The sequence below is a fragment of the Ochlerotatus camptorhynchus genome, unplaced genomic scaffold, assembly GCF_037179485.1.
Source record: "Ochlerotatus camptorhynchus isolate MF236.1 unplaced genomic scaffold, CSIRO-AGI_Acam_v1.1 ptg000329l, whole genome shotgun sequence".
Taxonomy (NCBI): domain Eukaryota; kingdom Metazoa; phylum Arthropoda; class Insecta; order Diptera; family Culicidae; genus Ochlerotatus; species Ochlerotatus camptorhynchus.
Window position 1 is genome coordinate 1,850,187 of NW_027040817.1, and position 23,611 is coordinate 1,873,797.

Genomic DNA, 23,611 nt, shown 5'->3' on the forward strand with positions numbered 1-23,611 from the left:
AACCGTGCTTTATTGCATCAAAGTGCGTGATGTAAATTGTTAGAGTCGGTGTATAATGACCCGCATAAGCGCGAACCATAAATTGACCTTACCGATAATGGTTATAAATTGTTTATAATCCCTGCTAAACTTCAACTGAAATGGTTATGGAACTTTACATGAACGTTTAATGATAAAGTTTTAACCTTAAGTATTATAGTTTTTTGGAAGTGGACCTTACAAATAATGGGTTGTTAAGAACCATTACCATTCCAAATTCTTGTTTTCTCCATACATTTTCGGAAAGAAAACTTTACTAAAACCTTTTAACTTATGGTTTAAGAACATTAATGGTAATGGTTATGGTAACCAGTAAGGTCCATGAATGGTTTTGTAACATCGATCAACTTTATGTGGAATATATCGCGAATTGGTTGCCTGTAAATTACTGATTACCAATTCACGATATATTTCACGTAAAGTTGAGCGATAATACAAAACCATTAATGGACCTTACTGACTACCATAACCATAACCATTAATGTTCTCAAACCATAAGTAAAAACGTTCTAATATAGTTCTCTTTCCGAAAATGTATGGAGAAAACAAGAATTTGGAATGGTAATGGTTCTTAACAACCCATTATTTGTAAGGTCCGCTTCCAAAAAACCATAACACATAAGGTTAAAACTTTATCACACAAACGTTCATGTAAGGTTCCATAACCATTTCAGTTGAAGTTTAGCAGGGATTATAAACAATTTATAACCATTATCGGTAAGGTCATGTGATGGTTCGCGTTTATGCGGGGAGTCCCGCCAAGAGAAAAACAGTTGAACTCGCATCACGGTTTCCGAAGGATTCCCTTTCTTTTCACTTGGCAACAGAGGACTTCTACATCAACTTTAAATGACTTCTAGCGAGAACCAAAAATAACGGCTGTAGTGAATCATAATATCAGTGATTTTGTCAAATTATCTTATCAAAAAATAGAAGAAATTCTCATTACTGATCAAAACCAAACGTATCCCATGACCATTTAATGCTCGCTGCGTGTTTATGATGAGTTCTTCAATTTTATTTTATATTTCATTGCAATACCTTTCGTGGACCTTTCATAGCATCGTAATGTTTATTTACTTTGCACGATAGGTCCGGGACGGGACTTGACAATCCAGCTTCTCACTCTTCTTAATGTTTTTGATGAATGCCCGTCGAAAATTAGTGCATGGTGTTTGACGGAGTTGACCAATGATGCCAGGATTGAAAAATGATTTTTCTATTTTAATTTTAATTTGATTCGGACTTTCTACCGCAGCTTAACACCTTGTACATCATTTTTGTTTAACACAATAAAAACAACCATAAACAAACAAGAATATCCATCTCTTAAAGCACGCCCTGGACCCTATTTTCCAACTTTCCTTTCGCAAATATAAACAATTAACAACGCCATTGACGTCAACAATGATTCCGGCATTACTGCCAGGCAGATTGATATGATCCCTATGTTCTTATTATCAGACGATTGCTTCTGTCAAATCGACCAATCAGCAACTGGCTCGGATTTGACAGCAAATTGGCTCAAAATCGCTACCCGATTGTCAAGTCCCGTCCCAGCGATAGGTAGCCGATTTGACAGTTCAATAGGTAGACTTGGCTTCACTCTTGGCGTGACTCATTATACACCGACTCTATAAATTGTGTGCAACTAACATTCTGCATTTGAATTGGCGGTTATTAAACTATCATATCAGTATCAGAATATGTTAATAAGAGCCACAACCTAGGCCACAACAGTAATTTGAATAATGAAAACGATCATCAAACATATCAATCGTATCGTGCCTATCAGCACGTACCATTGAAATGTGTTTATTTACACTATGACAGCTCATAGTAAAATCAACCGATATTTCTTTCAATTCTATTGTGTTTTCTACCAAAACACTATGCTCCTCTTAGAATTTCATGTAGTATTGCTAATAACATCCATGGTTAAAAAATACTTAAAATTTACCATATGGTAATATCAACAGAAATGCTGTTTGGTTGGAAAACAAAGCGATTGCTACCTATTTCACTGCCAACCAGAACAAGGAGATGGTGATTCAATAGAGAAGACGAACGTGACCGGCAATGGTAGTTGTCATGCTTTGCCTGGTCTGAACTCTGATTGGAGAGCTATTCACTCCCAAATAATTTTCTTTAAACAATCAGAATAAGAGCGTTCAGGCCCAAACGCAAGTAGATACATGACAGTTGCTAGTATGCAATCTACGAATTACCAACCGGTGGAAATTAACGATTTAATTTTTTCTCACTACTTGACTAGCCTATTGGTCCCAAGCAAATCGATTAAGGTACCCCATTCTAGTCAAAATTCTAGTACTACACAATGTTTGTTTTGATTCGCTATGAAAGTTTGACTGACAAAATGAGGGGTTAGTGGATTTTCCTATGTTTCGAGGGGTAAATCGATTAGCTTGGGACCGAAGATAGTACCAGAGCTGCGCCAAAAAGTTGAGCACGTTTCTTCGGGACCTACTAGCAACAATTAATACGAAAATAACGATTTTAATTAGGCTCACTACTTGACTAGCCTATTGGTCCCAAGCAAATCGATTAACGTACCCTATTCTAGTCAAAATTCTAGTACTACACAATATTTGTTTTGATTCGCTATGAAAGTTTGACAGATAGAATGAGGGGTTCGTGGATTTTCCTATGTTTTGAGGGGAGCATCGATTAGTTTGGGACCGAAGATAGTACCAGAGCTGAGCCAAAAAGTTGAACACGATTCTTCGGGACCTAATAATCTTAGAATTACCTCTACATATGCTACTAGCAACAATCAATACGAAACTAACGATTTTAAATTGGCTCACCACTTTAGTAGCCTATTGGTCCCAAGCAAACGATTAACGCAGGCCACATAACATATGTGGAACTTCATGCAAAATAACTGACTAAAAGTTGACCCCTTTTTTGTGTTGCCTCAGTGGTATAACTGGTATAGTTGGCCATCGATCTGTCAAAACAAAATTTCCATGATATCGACACTGAGCGTTCACAAAGACCAATGTCGAAAACAAACACTGGCTTCTTCCGTAAATTTCTCGTCGCTCAAAGTCAATCCATGTAAGCCACCAGTTCTATCGGATATGAGGACTCTCCCCCATAATCATCGTGGTGGTTTACTTGAGTGGTATTCCATTCTCGAGGAATTCGCGGAAAAAGTCATTGTTTACGTTTGCAACATTGACTCTTATGAAATGCTATGGTTGCATACTCAGTAAGCATTGACTTTGACGACGACTCTGCAACTCTTTACTCCTATTGTAAAATCCATGCATGATATCTAGCGAACTTTGTCTTGTGTCTTCACTCCACCATGATATCAGTGAGCCACCGTCTCTTCACGCAAAGCTTGACAGGATCTTATGAAATTTTCATAGGAGTGAAAGGGTAAGGAAATTTCCACCATGTTTCATGCACAGACAGACGTTTGCTGAGGGGGATTTACTATAGGAGTGAAGAGTTACAGAGTGGCCGATAATGCCATTTGCAAGTTTCAAGGTAATGCGGCTATTCTGTTTTCGACTAGCTCTACAGGGGGCTTATCAAAGGATTTTTAACTAGTATTTTCAAATCTGTCAGAAGCCAATCAAGAGCATAATTTTGTTCACTGTGCTTTTAGTAAGTCTACTTATGAATGTTATGATTTCAGCACGAATTATTCTGTTGATGGATATTAACGTGTACCTTTAATAAAAACTTGATTTTCATTTCTAAAAAGCTGGAATAAAACTAGGGTAAGTATGCCAGTTTTAGGCCCCATTGGTCCTCGAATGGGCGCTATCTTAAATTGCCCCTTTTGACATTATTTTCAATTTGTTTCGGTACAATGTTCGAACATATCTTTTGCCATAAATCTACGCAAATAAAACCATGAAATTTTATTTCAAATTTGATTTCAGCCCTGGGGTCAAAAACTGTACCATTAGTGGCAAAACTGGTACACTTACCCTGCATAAAATAGATCTAAACAATTAATTATTTTGTCAAGCTTCTGCATTCATGTTCCATCAGATGTCACAGCTGTTGTTTGCGGTGACATCTATCGGAAACTAGGCACAATCTGTTTTCCTATAATTGTTCACAGAGGACACTGCAGTGCAAACCACGTCTGGTACCTCTATATATGCATTTAGATTATTATTCGAAGTCCCTCCTTTTTTACACATTCTGCACACAGAATAGCTCATCCCTCACATAATTTCCCGCCGAATTTTATGTATGGGGCGGGGCATAAAGTATCTTTTGCGCAGAATATGTAAAAAAGGAGGGACTTCAAATGTTAAAGCAAATGCATATATAGAGGTACCAGACATGTTTTGTAGTGTCAGGTACTCTATTTTGTAATCTGTGAAAGGGAAATCACAAATCGAGTGGCAACAAAATACATGGCATGTTGAGAGATTGAGCTCGTGAGAGAGAATTTCTCTCTCAAATTTGAATTTTTTTGGTTCTCTGGGGACTGGTAGTAAAGCAGGTAAAATTGTTTGGGGAAAAATCATTTTTATTTAATCGTAGCTTGTTTAGCATTAATTTCCGGGGAAAAACTGAACGACTAAGCCCCTGACTAATTTCTTTAGGTTGTCGTTCACTTTTTTTGACCTGAATATGCACCGAAAGCGAATTATTCCCACTTCTCCCAATTTCTATATGGGGATTTTTATCACTTCCTACCAGCGGAACAGCGCCATCTCTGTGGAAAATGGTCAAACAAAATGATTAATTACTTTTGCTTGTAAATAGTGCTTACGTTTAAAAAATAGCTGTTACTGGTAACTTTGAGTCAGCTGAGAGTCCCAGCCTTAGTGGTCGAAAAAAGTTTGTTATGATCATTTTTAGCCCCTCCTTTGCCTTTTAGATGAATCTTTCCACGTTTTGAATACAAAGTAATTGGAGTAGATCTTTGTGTTGGGGTTTGAGCAAATACTTTTAATTTGCCGCAATTGAGAAACATATGGAGGGTTGAATCATTGGGTATTACAGGTATCGAAGCGTTTCATTTGATTTATCGTCTTGCTTGCGAAATTCTTGCGAATGGAGCGAAGGTCACCTAAAAAACTGCATATTTTCCGCCTAAACTGGACCACTTGTTGCAAAATTTTGCTGCTTCGCTGTGGACTTCAAAATGTGTGCTGTAAACTCCTAATTTGCGCGGTCGTATTTTTCCGCATCCAAGTGAAATCAAAGGTTGATGCAATTGGTTCCAAAAAATTTGAAAAAGTTTAACGAAAAAACTGGTACATACATTCTTCTTCTAAGTTTACAAAAATAAAATTGATATACATACCTGCACAAATTAAGAATTAGAAAAATTAAACAAGTATTTCCGAGGAGTATCCCCACTTTTCTGCCAAAACTACAGAAAAACAATACGTATCCCTTCCAAAATTGGGCTGTAAACAGTTAAGCAAGCTTACAATGACATTTTAGGATTAACGTTGGTGGCAGGTCATTGCATGAAATATCGGCGAAAAATGTCTACTTATTTAAATGCAAACATGAATATACTTTTGTTGTTGTGTGAGGCAAGGTGATGAATTTGTTAAATCCAGCTATATAGTTATACATAAAGGACGTAAATAATTAACAATAAACAAAGACATAAGTTCAGAAGTGCTAAGAAGTCATAGAATTATAAAACACTCTATTATTATTTTAATAGAATTGACTACCCCCTTGATTCCCTTTCTCATTTTACAGCTGGTATAATCAATTTGACAGATCGATGCCTTTCTATACCACTCGAAATCACTGAAATTGGGTCGATTTTGGATGATCGAGTTCCGCATATGTTATGTGCGCAGGCCCTTCCGACGAAGTTATTGTTCTTGGCGATTTTAACCTACCGGACATTGCATGGACTCCAACCCATAGTGGTTTCTTTTGTCCTGATCACGAGCGTTCATCTTTCCACGTAGGAACCATCCAGCTCCTGGACAGTTATAGTACCGCAATTCTGTCACAAATCAATGGCCTGTTGAATGAAAACAACCGCACCCTGGATCTCTGCTTTGTGAGTGCTCGTGATACAGCTCCTTTCCTCTCCACGGCACCCGAACCTTTAGTCAAGGTAGTACCATCATCACCCTGCTTTAGTTATCGTGATCGAAAATAATATTGTCCATGATTTCACCAGCACTCCAAACGCTGTGTCATATGACTTCCGTAGAGCTGACCATTGCAGTATCGTCCATGTGCTGTCTAATCTAGATTGGGAGCATATTCTAGATCCTGTAGACGTCAACATTGCTGCACAAACCTTTTCTCACGTCTGTCATTGACAGACACGTTTCCAAAAAGATCATCCATATCGACTCTCGCGTCCCGTGGATGACGAAAGATCTTCGCTCGTTGAAAAGAACTAAGAAGGCTGCTCTCAGAAGATTTACTAAACTCCGCACACTGCCACTGAAATGCTACTATGTCAGACTCAACCACGAGTATAAGCGGTTAAGTCGTCTCCGTTTTCAACGCTATCAAAGGAGGATTCTACGGCGGCTAAAATCACACCCGAAATCTTTCTGGAACTTCGTAAATGAGCAACGCAGGGAAGTCGGCTTACCCTCTTCCATGATTTTTAATGGTGAAACTGCTGGAAATCAACAAGACATTTGCAACCTGTTCTCAGCCAAATTTGCTAGTGTGTTTGTAGCCGAGCAACTCTCCGCTAATATCATTACTTCCGCGGCCAGTAATGTTCCTTTGATCAACCAAACGCTCAGCATGGTCGAAGCCACTACAGATACGATTTCTAGAGCAGCATCTAAACCCTAATAAAAATTGTATGGTTAATTTGCTTAACGACGTGTTCTGGGTATCATCCAAACCATTTGTGGAATAGTTCAATGATTTGGGTTATCGTTCGTTTATCGTTATTTTTTATTAGGGAACTTAAGACTTCAACTAAGGCTGGACCCGATGGTGTTCCGTCGATTATTCTTAAAAAGAACATCACTTGTCTTTTAGATCCACTGCGCCGCATATTCCAGCTCTCTCTTTCCAGCGGCATCTTTCCGTCTTGCTGGAAGACTGCGGATATGTTTCCTGTTCATAAAAAGGGAAGCAAACGCGACGTAAACAACTACCGGGGAATCAAATCGCTGAGTGCTGTATCAAAACTTTTTGAATTAGTTGTCATAGAGTCCCTAAATGCGCATTGCAGGCAATATCTAAGTACAGATCAACACGGATTCATAACTGGGCGTTCCACAACTACGAACCTGCTGTGCCTAACGTCTTACATCACAGACAGTTTGATTGCTCGGACCCAAACGGACGTTATCTACACAGATCTTACGGCAGCCTTCGATAAGCTGAACCACGAAATTGCGATCGCTAAGCTTGATAGGCTAGGGATCGGTGGAAATCTTTTGAGATGGTTTCGTTCATACCTCACGGAGCGCCAATTGACAGTAACTTTGGGTACTTGTCGCTCAGCAAGCTTCTGCGCAAAGTCCGGTATACCTCAGGGCAGCCATCTGGGACCATTGGTATTTCTCCTCTACTTCGACGACGTTCACCATGTTATCACAGAGCCACGATTATCGTTTGCAGACGATCTGAAAGTTTTTCTGCGCATCCGCTCACTCGCCGACTGCCGTTCTCTCCAAAATCAGATTGACATCTTTGCTGACTGGTGTAGTCTAAACCGACTGGTGGTCAACCCAGCTAAGTGTACAGTTATTACTTTCTCACGCAAGAAACAACCGATTATTTTCAACTACAAACTACTAGGCACGACTATCGAACGGGTGCACTGCGTGAAAGACTTAGGCGTTTTTCTAGACTCAAAGCTGACATACTCACACCATATATCGTATGTCGTCGACAAAGCGTCCAGAACGCTTGGATTTGTCTTCAAGATTACTAAGAACTTCACGGACATTTACTGCTTGAAATCGCTCTATTGCTCTCTCGTACGATCTACGTTGGAATACTGCTCCGCTGTCTGGAGCCCGAACTACAATAATGGGGCCGAGCGAATTGAATCTGTTCAACGACGTTTTCTTCGCTTCGCGCTCCGTAAGCTGCCTTGGAGATACCCACTTCGTCTTCCAAGCTACGAGAATCGCTGCCAATTGATCAATATCGAGCCCTTACGTATCCGAAGAGATGTTTTCAGAGCCTTAACCGTCGCCGATACTCTGCAAGGAAGAATTGACTGCGAAGCAATTCTGCAACAAGTGAACATTAATGTTCAACCTCGATCACTACGCAACAGTCTTATGCTGAGACTTCCACTTCTTCGAACTAATTATAGCATAGGGAGCGCTATTTACGGCTTGCAGCTAGTGTTCAACCGAGTAGCGTCGATGTTCGATTTCCACTTGACACGGAATATGCTTCGCCGAAGATTCTCTGCCTTTTTTGCTGACCGAAGGCGCTTGATACCCAACAGCTAAGTGTAAAATTTAAGACTTATAAATTTTTAGTAACTTGACAATGCTTTCCAAGTTATTTTCGTTTGTAACTGTAGTAACTGTAGTATATGTATGTCGTCTGTATAATCTGTACTTTTTTACAACACATCATTGGGACTATTTCTAGTCTGTTGATGCAACCATAACAAATAAACAAATAAACAAATAAACGTACCCTATTCTAGTCGAAATTCTAGTACTACGCAATGTTTGTTTTGATTCGCTTTGAAAGTTTGACAGATAAAATGAGGGGTTATTGGCTTTACCTATGTTTCGAGGGGTGATTCGACAAGCTTGGGACCGAAGATAGTACCAGAGGTGAGCCAAAAAGTTGAGCACGTTTCTTCGGGACCTACTTGTCTTAGAGTTACCTCTATGCTACTACACTGAAACAAGGACCATAGTTAGGAATACTATTTTGCAGAAAACACTTATTATCAATATAACCACGCTTATTACTGTTAAATCTTCTATGAATTCAGTTTAGTTTACCATGAATGTTAACAAATTTACTATGATTCTGGCAAAACTACTATGCTTGCTCAAAATGCATAATAATTTTGATAGAAATAATAGTAAAATTAAATGAAATTATTTTCTGCAAAAATCTATTGGTGAGGGTATTTAATTTAAACCAGCAATATAGTATTTTTGCCAATGGATTTTGTTTCAGTGTAGTCTTAGAGTTACCTCTATGGAATTACTCCATTAAACCGCAGATTAAACCATAGAGGTAACTCTAAGACCAGCAGGTCCCGAAGAAACGGGCTCAACTTTTTGGCTCAGCTCTAGTACTATCTTCGAGGGGGGCGACACATCTAAATCTCAAATTGAGATGCTCAATAAATCTCACACTAGCGAATAAATCTTCGAAAAATCTTCTTTCATTTCTCGCATCTACTTGCATCGCGCATCATCTTTTTGTAGGAAATCTTCAAAATCTTGATAAATCTTCTTTCTATCTACTCAGCGTACGCGCAGCTAGCCACAGCAAAACACAATATTTCCTGCAGCGTAGATAGAGTCGTCCCCCTCGACTATCTTCGGTGTTCGGTTAGGAAAATCCACGAACCCCTCATTTTATCTGTCAAACTTTCATAGCGAATCAAAACAAACATAGTGTAGTACTAGAATGGGATATGTTAATCGATTTGCTTGGGACCAAAGGGCTAGTCAAGTAGTGAGCCGATTTAAGATCGTTAGTTTCGGATTGATTGTTGATTAAACACTGTTCTTTCAATTTGGTCCATGTGAAAAACTGATGACATCCTTGACAAACTTCATCAGTTGGTTGCTTTAAATACCAGGCTACTCAGAAGGATCTTCAGCTCTTGATCCGTCTTAAAAATGTCCGTACACACCTAAAACAGATTCACGAGCTCGGCAGAAAAAAATACTGATCCGTCACGGTAATTCATAATTTTGCTGATATTTCGGCAACGGCAAGTTTCAAAATATGAAAACTACAGGTGACGATTGAATTTTATATATCCTCCTCAAAAAACTCCCAGAGAGTACCTCGTCTTTCTTGGTAAAATGAATTAACAGATGTTTCCATTTGGCATACTTTCCTGATAAATGGAAAAATACACAAGTTGTTCCAATTTTGAAGCTGGATAAAAATTCCGCTGAAGCTTTTAGCTACCATCCTATAACTTTGCTTTCTTCAATAAGTAAGCTTTCTGAAAAGATGATTTTAAATAGAATGATGCTTCACATCAATACGAACTCAATTTTTGCAGATGAGGGAGCAGTATGGATTTCGCCATGGGCCAATGTTACCAATTTAATTCGTTCAAACAAAACTGAAGGCTGCTCAACTGGAGTTGCTCTTCTAGACATAGAAAAAGCTTTCGACAGTGTTTGACATGAAGGTTTGATTGCGAAATTGAAATGAGTTTAATTTTCCTTTTTATATTAGGAAAAATTATTTAACTGACATAACTCTGAAGGTTAATTAACAAAATTTCAATCTTAACGACTACCTGTTAGAGCAGGAGTCCCTTAGGGTAGCATTCTTGGGCCTATTTTCACTTCGGACCTCCCTGATTTGCCTCAGGGTTGCTCCATAGAGGTAACTCTAAGACAAGTAGGTCCCAAAGAAACGTGCTCAACTTTTTGGCTCACCTCTGGTACTATCTTCGGTCCCAAGCTTGTCGAATCACCCCTCGAAACATAGGAAAAACCAATAACCCCTCATTTTATCTGTCAAACTTTCATAGCGAATCAAAACAAACATTGCGTAGTACTAGAATTTCGACTAGAATAGGGTACGTTAATCATTTGCTTGGGACCAATAGGCTACTAAAATGGTGAGCCAATTTAAAATCGTTAGTTTCGTATTGATTGTTGGTTGCTCTTTGTTCGCCGATGACACAGGCATTTCCACTAAAGGAAGAAGTTTTCGTATTATTTGTAGCGGACTGCAAAAAAGTTAGATATTTTGTCTTCTTATATACAAAAATGGAATATTTCTACCAATACTTCCAAAACTCATGTTACAATGAACGGAGTTCCAATTTCTTGGTCAATTCAAGTGAAATATTTGGACTACACACATAAAATTTTTCGCCGTGATTCCAATAGCTGAATAATTCTGCAATTTGCCGAGACTCAGCTAACAAATAACATTTTGTTGAGATATCAGCTAATAAACAGATATTTTGCAGAAATATCAGTAAAAGTAAATGCCGAGGTAATCGGCTGTAGGAGATTTTACCGACCTAGATTAATAGCGGTAAGCTCCAACCGGTATTATCATAGAGGTAACTCTCAGACAACTGGGTCCCGAAGAAAATCATTATTATTTTTGGCTCACTCAGTACCAGAACAACGGTCCCAAGCAGTCCCAAGCTATTTCACTCACCCCTGCATGTTCTGCATGAATCCACACACCCCTGATGTTATCTGTCAAACTTTCATAGCGAATCAAAACAAACATAGTGTAGTAATAGAATTTCAACTAGAATAGGGTACGTTAATCGTTTGCTTGGGACCAATAGGCTACTAAATTGGTGAGCCAATTTAAAATCGTTAGTTTCGTATTGATTGTTGGTATTATCATAGAGATAACTCTAAGACAAGTAGGTCCCGAAGAAACGTGCTCAACTTTTTGGCTCACCTCTGGTACTATCTTCGGTCCCAAGCTTGTCGAATCACCCCTCGAAACATAGGAAAAACCAATAACCCCTCATTTTATCTGTCAAACTTTCATAGCGAATCAAAACAAACATTGCGTAGTACTAGAATTTCGACTAGAATAGGGTACGTTAATCGTTTGCTTGGGACCAATAGGCTACTAAAGTGGTGAGCCAATTTAAAATCGTTAGTTTCGTATTGATTGTTAGTATTATCCTCGGATTAAATCCCGACCAAGAATGTCCGGCTGCTTTGATAATCAGCATGACTCTAAGTAATCATTTTGCAGATCATCCAAACAGGGACGGTATTAAAAGTTAATCCGAGTTGGAGCTTACCGCCATAAGTGTATAGTATTTGACCATCAAGGGCGTAGTCAGGTTTCGAGCTAGGGAGGGGCGAAAATAATTTACTATGGACAATTCAGCCGAATGTCATTTCACCGAACGCCATTTCACTGAAAGGCTTTGTGTTGCTTAGTTTAGGGAGGGGAGGCAGTTGCCCCCCCCCTGCCCCCTCTGGGTACGCCTATGTTGACCATAAATTAACTTTTAAAGATCACATTGAGAGCATCCAAGCCAAACGTAACAGATATATAAAATGTTTGTAGCCGCTTATCAACAGAAAATCTAAACTTTGCCTGAAGAACAAACTTCTAATAAGTAGGAGAATTTACGTTTTCTCGTCATTCTAAGCAGCGTCCGAACTTTTATTAGCGCTTTCTTATTTATTGTCACGAACACATATAACGTGTTTGTTTGTTTACAATACTCCAATCTTCTCAGGTGAGTGCGGCTTTTGCCGAAAGCCTTATTTTCTTCGGCAACCTTTCCATTTGAACCAGCTGTTCAATTATTAATTATATTGTACAATTTTTGGACATTGGTGATACATTTTGTCTGATGCAATAATTTTGTGTACAGCTTGTATGTAGTACCTTTAATCGAAGACATCATATCAAGAAGACTGGCAACTTTGCCAGATCATACGAGAAAATGCAAAAGTTGCCAGTCTTCGTGATATGTTGTCTTCGCTTTAATGCAAAATATATGCGAATGTGGAGTGGTTTAAGTATAATTCGACAGTGAGCATTAGAGTGATGTAAAATTTGAAATTTTCGCTCCACAATACTTAAACGATTCCAAACCGGATCCTGACTAACCTCTCAAAATTTGAACCCATTTGGTGAAAAACTGAGATGGCATAAACCATTTGAAGTTTGTATGGGAATTACTATGGTAAAACCAAAATTTTTGTTCATGTCTATCTAATAATTCACCATATCGGTCTGCTTCAAAAACTTTCAACTGTTCTTGTAGGAAATTCTCCCAGCTACAACTTTGCTGAAGACCACTTTTTGATTAAATGCAAGAATCGAAGGTTATCAATGGATCAATGCACTGATGTCTTATGATCATGCTCAATCAACTGCTCAGCAGGCAACATTGGTGTTTCTGGGGCGTTGAATAGGACACACAAATCATGGCTACTATGTCACACTGCAAAATACAGTGTTGCCTACAGAGCAGCTGCTTGATCATGTCATAAGTTTGCCAATCTCTTAAATAAATAATAATTTTTTCCTGTCTCGTTTTACATTGAAACGATCTTCAGCAAAGTTGTAGCTGAGAAAATTGTCTATAAGAATGGCTATCGAACTGCTCCGCAGCTCAATATGGAAAAAGACTAGAAGGCAATGAACAAAAAGTTGAGATTTCCCATAGTAATTTACATGTAAACTTCAAATGGCTTGTGCGAAGTCTGTTTCTAACCAAATGAGTTGTAACTTTGGGAGGCTAATCAGGACCCGATTTGAAACCATTTAAGCACTGTGGAGCGAAAAAGTCAAATTTTACATCAGTGTAGTGAGCATGCATAAGGCTGTAAACGCGATGATCGATTCTCTTCGTCGATTTTCTCTTTTGTTAATAACTCGATAGATTTAACGTTTCTCGGTGCGTTTGCTGTTATTTTTGATAGCCAATACAACCTGTTACAACTCTGAGTTGAACAAATTCTAGAAAATTGTTTCACTTAGCTGTAGCAATGCTAAGAGAAAATCGATGAAGAGAATCGATCATCATGTATACGCCCTTATGCATGCTCACTGTCGAATTCATGTACACTAACTTTTTTGCATTCATATATTATGGGAAGTCCCACCCGCAAAATTCCTGGACCGGAATTGGTATGTCAGCTCGTTACTGACTTGGTCAATCCAATCCCAATATACCTAAGAGGTGTTCAAATTTGTCTTAGATAAACTCATTCTTACACCTCGCTTCTATCATCCTACAAATATGACTCTGCTCAGTTGATTTTGTTATGAAAACATGGATCACCTGTTGAACTTACATTTACATCAACATTGTGCAATGAAAACAGTATTTATTATGAAAGGAAAGGTATAACTGAATGAACTACCAGCTCACGTATCAATACTTACGAATTGTATAAAAGTAATATGTTACAATCCCGCGCCGTTCAGTGTGACGAGGCGTGTACTTACAGCAGCATCCAAAATGAAAATCAGATTTCCGCCTATCTTTTTGGTGATTTCTCTCGTTATTAGCTGTACAGCTTTCGTTCCAGTTTCACATGCGTCCAGTGAGAACAGCAAATATGGTATGTTTAAAAAATTAGGTTTATGTCATGTTAATAAATACAAGCAGGAGTGATTTTCATTTCTAGCCGACAAAGAGTTACTACTGAAGCAAAAATTCTTCTTTGAAATACTGAGAAACATTTACCAACCTCTGGAATTTCAAGTATATCTACCATATACGAAGACCTGGATCGAAGATGAATCCAAATATAAGGTAAATTGTTATAAACTTTGTTTGCTCTGATTGTGAAACATCATCGATAAAATATTTTCAGGATTTCGGCACAGTTTCGAAATTTTTCGATTTATTTAAAGCAGGATTCTTGGAGAAAGGTGAAATATTTACCATCTATAACTATTGGTACCTCAAGCAAACTCGTATGCTGTTTCAATTCTTCTACAACTCCATTGGTTGGGATACCTATCACAAGAATGTTATCTGGGCACGGGAAAATGTGAACGAAGGCATGTTCATCTTTGCACTAACACTTTCTGTGTTACATCGAAAGGATTTGGAAGGCATAATATTACCATCAATCTACGAACTAGACCCATATCTATTCTTCAACGGTGATTTGATTAATGATGCCATGCTACGTAAACTATCTGATCCGGAATATGGGTTCTATACTAGAAATACTCATAATGTAGCCACCAGTAACTACACATCGAAGTTCGCAACCAACTATTATGGGGAAGGCAAAATGGCATACTTTACGGAAGATATTGGCTTGAATGCGTACTACTACTACTTCATGCTTGAATATCCTTCCTTCTTAGGAGGTGAAGAGTTTGGATTGAATAAGGATCGCCGCGGTGAGTTGTTTTTGTACATGCTCCAACAGTTGCTCGCACGGTACTATTTGGAAAGAGAGTCGAATTCACTAGGGGCTATTGAGGAACTTACTTGGGAATTCCCACTAAAAAAAGGACACTATCCCATGCTACGCTACTGGAATGGAATTCCAGTTCGATCAAGAGAAAACAGTTTCAACATGCGAGGATATGATCCAATGAAACTGCAGCTGATGAAAGATCATGAGCTTCGAATAAGGCGTGCGATAGATACTGGATACTATAATCTTTCGAATGGAACTAAAGTTGATCTTCGTGCTGCAGAAGCGATCGATATTGTTGGAAATATGGTTAATGGCAACGTTGATAGCATTGACATGGATTACTTCAAATCAATGGAGGTCTATGCTCGGATGATTCTTGCTCAAGGTGATTATTACGGATCTACTGAAGACTCTTGGCCAGGATCACTGATGCACTATGAAACCTCGATGCGTGATCCAATATTTTATCAATTCCTCGAACGGATGCTCGGCTTCTACTGGCAGTTTAAAAACTATCTTCCGCCATATTCCGTCGATGAGTTGAGCTTCAGAGGTGTTCAAATTACAGGATTGACCATTGATCAGCTGATCACTTACTTCGACAACTTCGAAGCTGACATCAGCAATGGACTACCGTTCAATTATAAAAACGCTCAAGATAAAAGCACATGGGATTTCATAGTTTTTGCACAACAGAAACGTTTGAACCACAAACCGTTCAATTACACGATGACTGTAATGTCTAATATTACAAAGAAAGGCGTCGTTCGAATGTACATGGGCCCTAAGTTTCAAAGCATAAATCAACTTCAATCATTAAAGAAATACTATGTAGAAATGGACCAATTCTTAGTGGATATTGTTACTGGTGAAAATATTATCAAACGATCCACCAACGATTTCTACTACGACATTCGGGATCGAACTACATATACTGAACTGTACAAACGAGTCATGCGAGCAATAAAAAATGAGAAGCAATTTGTGCTGGACTTGTCCGAAACACACTGCGGCTGGCCAGATCGACTACTGCTACCAAGAGGTCTTTCAACAGGATATGAAATAACATTCTTCTTCATCATCACTCCATACCAGCCGCCAAGTGTTGCTCAATATTCTACTTACGATGAAACGATCAGCTGTGGAGCTGGTTCAGGATCAAAATATACCGAGGATTTACCGTTTGGATTCCCCTTCGATCGTGAACTGGATGGCAGTCACTTTATGACCAAAAATATGCTATTTAAAGATGTGACGATCTACCATTTCAATAACAATAAATTAAATGAAACAGCATGAGATGCTCTGTAGAAAATAGTTTCTAAGCATACTTACAATACAATATAAATATATATCTTCACTGCTATGAAAATAATAAATTTCCAGTAAGATTTTTTTTATTGGTTACCTTCTTTGTTCTCCTTCGAATTTGTCAACTCAAGTGCACAAAACATTATAAATGTTATAAATTGGTCTCCATTTATATTCACTATTTTTTGCAAAGATCTCGCGTAACATTTGAACAGGGCCTATCATCTTTTGTAAACAAACGTATACTTCCCTCCCCCCAAAAACAACGTTTTTTATGTCATTTGATGACAACAAATCTGCTGTTGACTTTGCACGTACAGTGATGAAAAATGAGCAGCTTGTTGCCCATTGTTGACCGATGAAGAAAGTACGATGTACTAGTCATGTAGTCTGACGAATATCCAACGTAGACACTTGCCCGTTGTTAATGAGCCTCCGTTGTTGTTAATGTACCCAACTAACAATTTTCGCAATGTAAACGCTTTACTCATTTCATTTATACAGCCTCAAGCTGTATTCAAATATTATACGATATGAGGAAAGCTTTACTCAACCTATATACAAGCAAATCTGGCAAATCAGCTACTTATGGCTGTTGCGACGGTTGGGTCAAGCTCTTATCGCATATATCTATTTACACTTCTATACAGCTGTTTAGTTGTGTGTGAACTTGAAAGGCGCTTACTCAATATTTTCGCGATTATTCAATAATCACTACAAATTATCTTGAAGACAGGTTAAATATTGTTTACACTTTTTTTTGTTGGAGGAATTTCAGATTTGTAAAGCCTGAAGTCTAAAAATAAACCTAGTTGACTGTAAAATACACACCAAAAAATTCTGAATTTTACTGGCGATGTAAACATCCATGCATGCAAACATTGATACATGTTAACTTCCTTTTCACGTAAACTAGCAGCTTGCAAGAAATGTTGCAAACGAAATTGGACAGTTGCATACAATATATGGAATACTGCATGATATGTCTCATAAATTTACACGATCTATAATCTAAACTTGTTACTATGATGCACATAAATGGAGATATGACGCTCCATTTATGTGCATCATAGTAACGGAAATTTACACTACTTTTTTTAGCTGTGTAGCTTCCAAACTAGCGCAAACATTAGATGCATACAGGTTTTTTAGTTGTTGAAAAAGCACTTTTGATGTTTATATTATTCAGTTGTGTAGAAGCCATCAAATAAGTAATATATGTATTCGCTTTATTAGCTTTGTTTTGAAGCTAAAAGTTGAAAGTTTATTAATATTTGCATAGAAGTGACATTAGCGTTTATTGGGTGATGTGCGACCAACAAATTGAATAATGGTTGCGAAAAAGTTGAGTAAACGCTCTTCAAAACTATTTTGCTAGCTTCTGCTTGTAGCTGTATCTAGCTTTATTTCAGCTACTTTACAGCACAACAGCTTATAAAGCTGAAAATTTTAGTTTTGTACTGAGCCATTTGCAGCAGTATTGGATGATGAGCTAGATCCGAGCGGGATGCTCTGCTCTCTGCTAGATGGCTACTTGAAAAGCCACACCATCGTAGGCGGTGGCGTACACACTTAGATTTTTTTTGCCAAGATTGGCACCACCGAGCAGGCTCAGCATTTATTTTTACAGAGATCTCAGCAAAATTTATGTTTGTTAGCCGAGATCTCGACAAAATTGCCGTTTGTTAACTGAATCTCGGCAAATTTTTCACTGATATCCATCTCGGCCAAAAAATTCAAGAGTGTAGTTCAATTATCCATTAAAGTGCACTCACTGACTGGTTTTGTTCGCAAAAAATGTTCGATTTTGTGGGATCGATGCAGTTGGATGATCACATCACTTTTAATATGGTTCGTGCTATCCTGGTCACGGCACATTTAAATAAAAAAAAAAATTAAAATACCAACAGCCGTGTAGTTCTGAAATTTATTTTGCTGAGATTCAGTGAAACAATTGCCGAGACTCAGCTAACAAATATCATTCTGCTGAGATAGCAGCTAACAAACAGATATTTTACAGATATATCAGCAAAAGTAAATGCCGGGGTAATCGGTTGTTGTAGATTATACCGAGCTAGATTAAGTGTGCATGTCGACATGGAGGAGGGCACTATGCTCAACAGATGGTGGTAACATAGAGGTAACTCTAAGACTAGTAGCATAGAAGTAACTCTAAGACCAGAAGGTCCCGAAGAAACGAGCTCAACTTTTTGGCTCAGCTCTGGTACTATCTTCGGTCCCAAGCTAATCGATTCGCCCCTCGAAACATAGGAAAATCCACTAACCCCTCATTTTATCTGTCAAATATTCATAGCGAATCAAAACAAACATAGAGTAGTACTAGAATTTATACTAGAATGGGGTACGTTAGTCGATTTGCTTCGGACCAATAGGCTAGTCAAGTAGTGAGCCAATTTAAAATCGTTAGTTTCCACCGGTGGTAGTGTTCAAACGTTCAGACGACATTCTCTACAACTGCTAACAAGAATTTATCATTTTTTAGATTTGAGAAACTTTCTATGATTCTTTGACATTTGGCTTTGACATTTGTGACGGCAACGAATTTTGTTTTCAAGATTTTTTATTTTAAAATTTTTTCGTGGAATCAGATACTGGGAAAATTACTTATTTTTAAAATGCTGAGTATAATTTCTACAAATTTCGTGTAAAAAATATAAGGAATTCTGACCAGAATTCCAACCTAATTTTGAGATGAAGTCCGAAGAAATTCTGACATGAGTTCCATGGAATTTCAGGAGAGAAGAAAGTTCTGGATTGAATTCCTATTTTATTCTTTAAAAAGTTGTAAGGAGAACTTCAAGAAGAATTCCTAGGTGATTTTGATGAGAATTGTATGGGGATCTCAGAATTGTATGGAGAAAATCTGGTTGATCTTAATAAGAACCCCTTGTTAATTTTAATGAGTAATCAAATAGAATTATAAACATAATTTGAGGGAACAGAAATCAAGTGAATTCCGAGAAAAATTCCAAATAATTGTACTCTGAGTTTAATTCAAAATAAAATTGAAAGAAGATTTAAAAGAAATTCTTCCAAGAAAATTCCAAGAAGAGGAGAATATGTGAGGAGAATTCCAAGGGATTTTTGATGAGACTTCTGATAAGAAATTGCGAAGGATTTCTGTAAAGAATTTCGCAGGATTTCTGAGGAGAGTTTTTACTAGAATTCAAGGAAAATTATGTGAAGAATTTCAAAGGGGTCGAATTCTCAGAATAGGTTCAGATGAAGGAGGATTCCGTGGAAGTCCGTATGATAGGTTTAAAGAGAATTCCAAGGTATTACGAAAAGAGTTTTCTGGTAGTTTTCAAGAATGATATTTTAATTCTAATAAGAAAAAGAATGTTCCATACATCGAATCCATCAAAAAAGTTTTTATTTAAAATCAATAGTACGCTAATTATTGTTCAATAGTTGAATCCTCAAGAATACATATGGACAAGAATAATGAACACACGGAGAACCTTAAATAAGTACTGACTATTTAATGGTAAATTGACAAACATGAGACGAATGGAAAAGTTGTAGATTACCTGTGGGAAGCAGAGGGTTAAAGCAATTTTACAATTGCTACTTTGATGATCTTAAAAGTTGTGGATCAGCACCTCTACCTTGGGAAGGAAAAGGCTAGTGAACCACCAATATAGACTGCACCAAAATGGAATGAAAGAAAACGTCCAGTAAATCGTTAAAACATAATTTCTAGCCAAAAAATGATTCGCTTTGAAATGCGAAATGGCATTCAGAATGTTTCGCTATTTTTATGCAGATAAACTAATCCAACTAATCTGATACATAGTAATGCTAAACTCAACTCTCTCATACATTCTCATTGAAACCTTTTGACATATTTCTAACGCACTAATGAAGAACTGCGATCAGAGTGTTTTCGTTTCTTAATCGTGAATGCATGCAATGAAATAAATTACAGCACAACGGTGTAAAATATTCAAATTTATTTATTTTTGATAACTGTTTTTATCAGTTACATATTCAACATTCCAATATACATGCAATCCAAGGTCAATCAATGAGAAAAACAGGTGTTATTACCTTATACAGTCAATTGGTTATCACAAGTAGAATGAAGAGAAGAACACATAAAGCACATAAAATTGATAACATATTGATGGAAGTGCTATAAAAGCTGTTGTCCGTTAATGCAACAGGACATGCTCACAGTTGAGCTCGTACAGGAGAGAACAAGATGAGACTGACGGTTGCAGCGATTGCACTTTGCCTGGTCGCACTGACCAGTGCAGCTTACGTTCCGGTGGAGAAATCGGTGACCGGATTAAAATATGGTAAGTCGATTCTTGTTGTAGGAATCTTTTCCAATTAACATAACTATTTTCATTTATTCTCAGCCGACAAGGAATTTCTGGTAAAGCAGAAATTCTTCTTCGAGGTGTTCCGCAACATCCATCTGCCTCTCATGTTCGAGGAGTACATGCCATACACCAAGACATGGATTTCCGATGAGACCAAATACACGGTATGGAAGCATTGCACATTTCCTTTGAAATTCCCAATCAACTAAAAGATGTTTCATTTCAGAACTACAATGAAGTTTTCGAGTTCTTTGAATACTACAAGCTTGGCTTCCTGCCAAAGGGAGAAATGTTCACCATCTACAATAAGGAGTACATGAAGCAGACCTATCTGCTGTTCAACTTCTTCTACAACTGCGCTGACTGGGAAACTTTCTACAAGAACGTCATTTGGGCTCGTGAAAACGTCAACGAGGGCATGTTCATCTATGCTCTGACCATGGCTACGTTCCACCGTCCAGATCTCAAGGGCATCGTACTGCCAGCGATCTATGAAATTTACCCATACTATTTCTTCAACACCGACATGGTTCACAAGGCGATGTACAAGAAATTGTATGAACCAAAGTTCGGATTTGTCAGCAATGGCAAATACAATGTTGTCTACTCAAACTTCACCGCTCTCTATCCGATGGACTACTTCGGCGAAGACAAACTGAGCTACTTCACTGAAGATATTGGACTCAACTCATACTACTATTATTTCATGATGGACTATCCGTTCTTCCTGGGTGAAAGCAAATTCAATCTGTTCAAGGATCGTCGTGGAGAGTTGTACATGTACATGTATCAACAGCTCATTGCTCGTTACTACCTGGAACGTCAAGCTAACTTCATGGGACCGATTGAGGAATTCAGCTGGGATCAGCCTATCAAGACTGGATATTCGCCCAAACTCACCTACTGGAATGGAATGCCTTTCTATGGACGCAACGACTACTACTCTCTCCCCAAGGATCAGTACTACAAGATTGATCTGCTGAAGGACTACGAAGCCAGAATCAGACAAGTGATTGACCAGGGATACATGTATCTGGATGATGGAACCAAGATTGACTTCCGTAAGCCAGAATCCATCGACTACCTCGGAAATCTCATCAACGCCAATCCAGATAGCGCGGATACTGAGTACTACAAGTATATTGAATTCTTCGCTCGCCTCATGTACAGCGGTTCTGATTACTTCAACAGTGGATCGAAGGTGTGGCCAAGCGCTCTTATGCACTTCGAAACATCGATTCGTGATCCGTTCTTCTATCAATTGTACTACAAAATCCTGAGCTACTACTGGCAATTCAAGAGCTACCTGCCATACTACACCTTTGATGAACTGAACTTCAAGGGAGTCGAAATCAAGAATGTCGTCTTCGATAAGCTGATGACTTATTTCGAGTACTTCGATGCCGATATCAGCAATGCTATCCCAATGGGCTTCTCCTCAGAAAAGTTCTTTGATTTCTCGGTGTTCGCTCGCCAGAAGCGCATCAACCACAAGCCATTCACCTATACTATGGACATCTCCTCCGAATTCGCTGGCAAGGGCGTTGTTCGCATGTACATGGGACCGAAGTTCTACGACTTTAAGCAACTGCAAAATCTGAAGCAATACTTCGTTGAGGTTGACCAGTATATGTATGACTTCGTCGTTGGCAAGAATACTATTGTCCGCAACTCTCGTGATTATTACTGGAGCGTTCGCGATCGCACCACCTACACTGACCTGTATAAGAAGGTCATGATGGCATACAAAGGAGAGGACAAATTCGTTCTGGACATGTCTGAAGCTCACTGTGGCTTCCCCGATCGTCTCCTGTTGCCGAAGGGTCTTCCAAGCGGTTTCGAAATGGCCTTCTACTTCATTGTCACTCCATACTACGCTCCCAAGGTCGAACAATTCTCCACGTATGAATACAACTACAGCTGCGGCGTTGGATCTGGTTCGAAATATATTGATGAACTGCCATTCGGATTCCCCTTCGACCGCGAGATCAACTTTGCCTATTTCTTCACCAAAAATATGTACTTCAAGGATGTGATGGTTTATCACACCGAGGATATGAAACTGAACCAATCATACTAAAAATAAGTGAAACAATGTGAAGTGTAAAGCTGTGTTGAGTAGACCAAATAAATCGATTTAAACTGTATCATGTATATTATGTTCAATTTGATGACCCTGAACCTATTTTCAGATTTATTTGTCAAGGTTTAATTGCGTTAGCTTTGTGGAGCCGTAATTTAGGATTAGTATATGGGGGTGAATTGTGGTTTTAATCTCCGTCGCCGTTTCATCGGATCTGGATGTTGAAAGGTGAACGGACGATTTACGGGGTACGCTATGTCTAAAGGCACTTTTTTTGCAACTTTCATGTACCTCCGTTTTTTCTTCACCGGAAGTTAGTGTTGATCCTATCCAGAGCGAACAATTATTGACTGCTTAGGCTGAGTTTGAAAACACTGCTCAACTCAATCCATTGCTCTGTCCAGACCGTTTGTACCAAACGGTTAAGGACGAGGCAATGAAAAAGCCAACAAAATCATGCAGTCACTCACGAACAGGTGACTCACACCACTTACCTTCGCTCACACAGCATGTAATTGAGGCATTTTTCCATAGAAAATGTACGCTCAGTTATTAAAAACAAGGGTACCATCACGGAAGAATAAACGTGCTGACTGAGCAACTGACTGAGTGCTCGGCTGTCAGTGACTCGTTTACCAGACTCTCAAAAGGCAGTGAATGATGAGGCAGATGGCAGTTCATATTCATATGAAAATGACTCATTGAACCTGACTGTTTTGCGCACTGATACTAACAATCAAATCTGTGAAGGTTTTAAAATATTTCATCTCGTGTTTTTTGAGAAAAAGTATTTTGAAGTATACTTAGCC

At 38.4% G+C, this 23,611-nt stretch overlaps 2 protein-coding genes across 2 annotated transcripts; both read left to right on the forward strand.

Annotated features, from left to right (window-relative positions):
• The first annotated feature begins 14,122 nt into the window (after nucleotides 1-14,122).
• LOC135708278 (hexamerin-1.1-like) lies at nucleotides 14,123-16,358 on the forward strand. The gene is made up of 3 exons (XM_065230279.1): nucleotides 14,123-14,240; nucleotides 14,307-14,434; nucleotides 14,496-16,358. Exons 1-3 carry the CDS (start codon nucleotides 14,138-14,140, stop codon nucleotides 16,356-16,358), a joined length of 2,094 nt encoding a protein of 697 aa, XP_065086351.1. The 5' UTR covers nucleotides 14,123-14,137.
• Nucleotides 16,359-20,540: 4,182 nt separating this feature from the next.
• On the forward strand, nucleotides 20,541-22,805 carry LOC135708246 (hexamerin-1.1-like). Its single transcript, XM_065230241.1, has 3 exons — nucleotides 20,541-20,692; nucleotides 20,756-20,883; nucleotides 20,946-22,805. Exons 1-3 carry the CDS (start codon nucleotides 20,596-20,598, stop codon nucleotides 22,797-22,799), a joined length of 2,079 nt encoding a protein of 692 aa, XP_065086313.1. The 5' UTR covers nucleotides 20,541-20,595; the 3' UTR covers nucleotides 22,800-22,805.
• The last annotated feature ends 806 nt before the right edge of the window (nucleotides 22,806-23,611 follow it).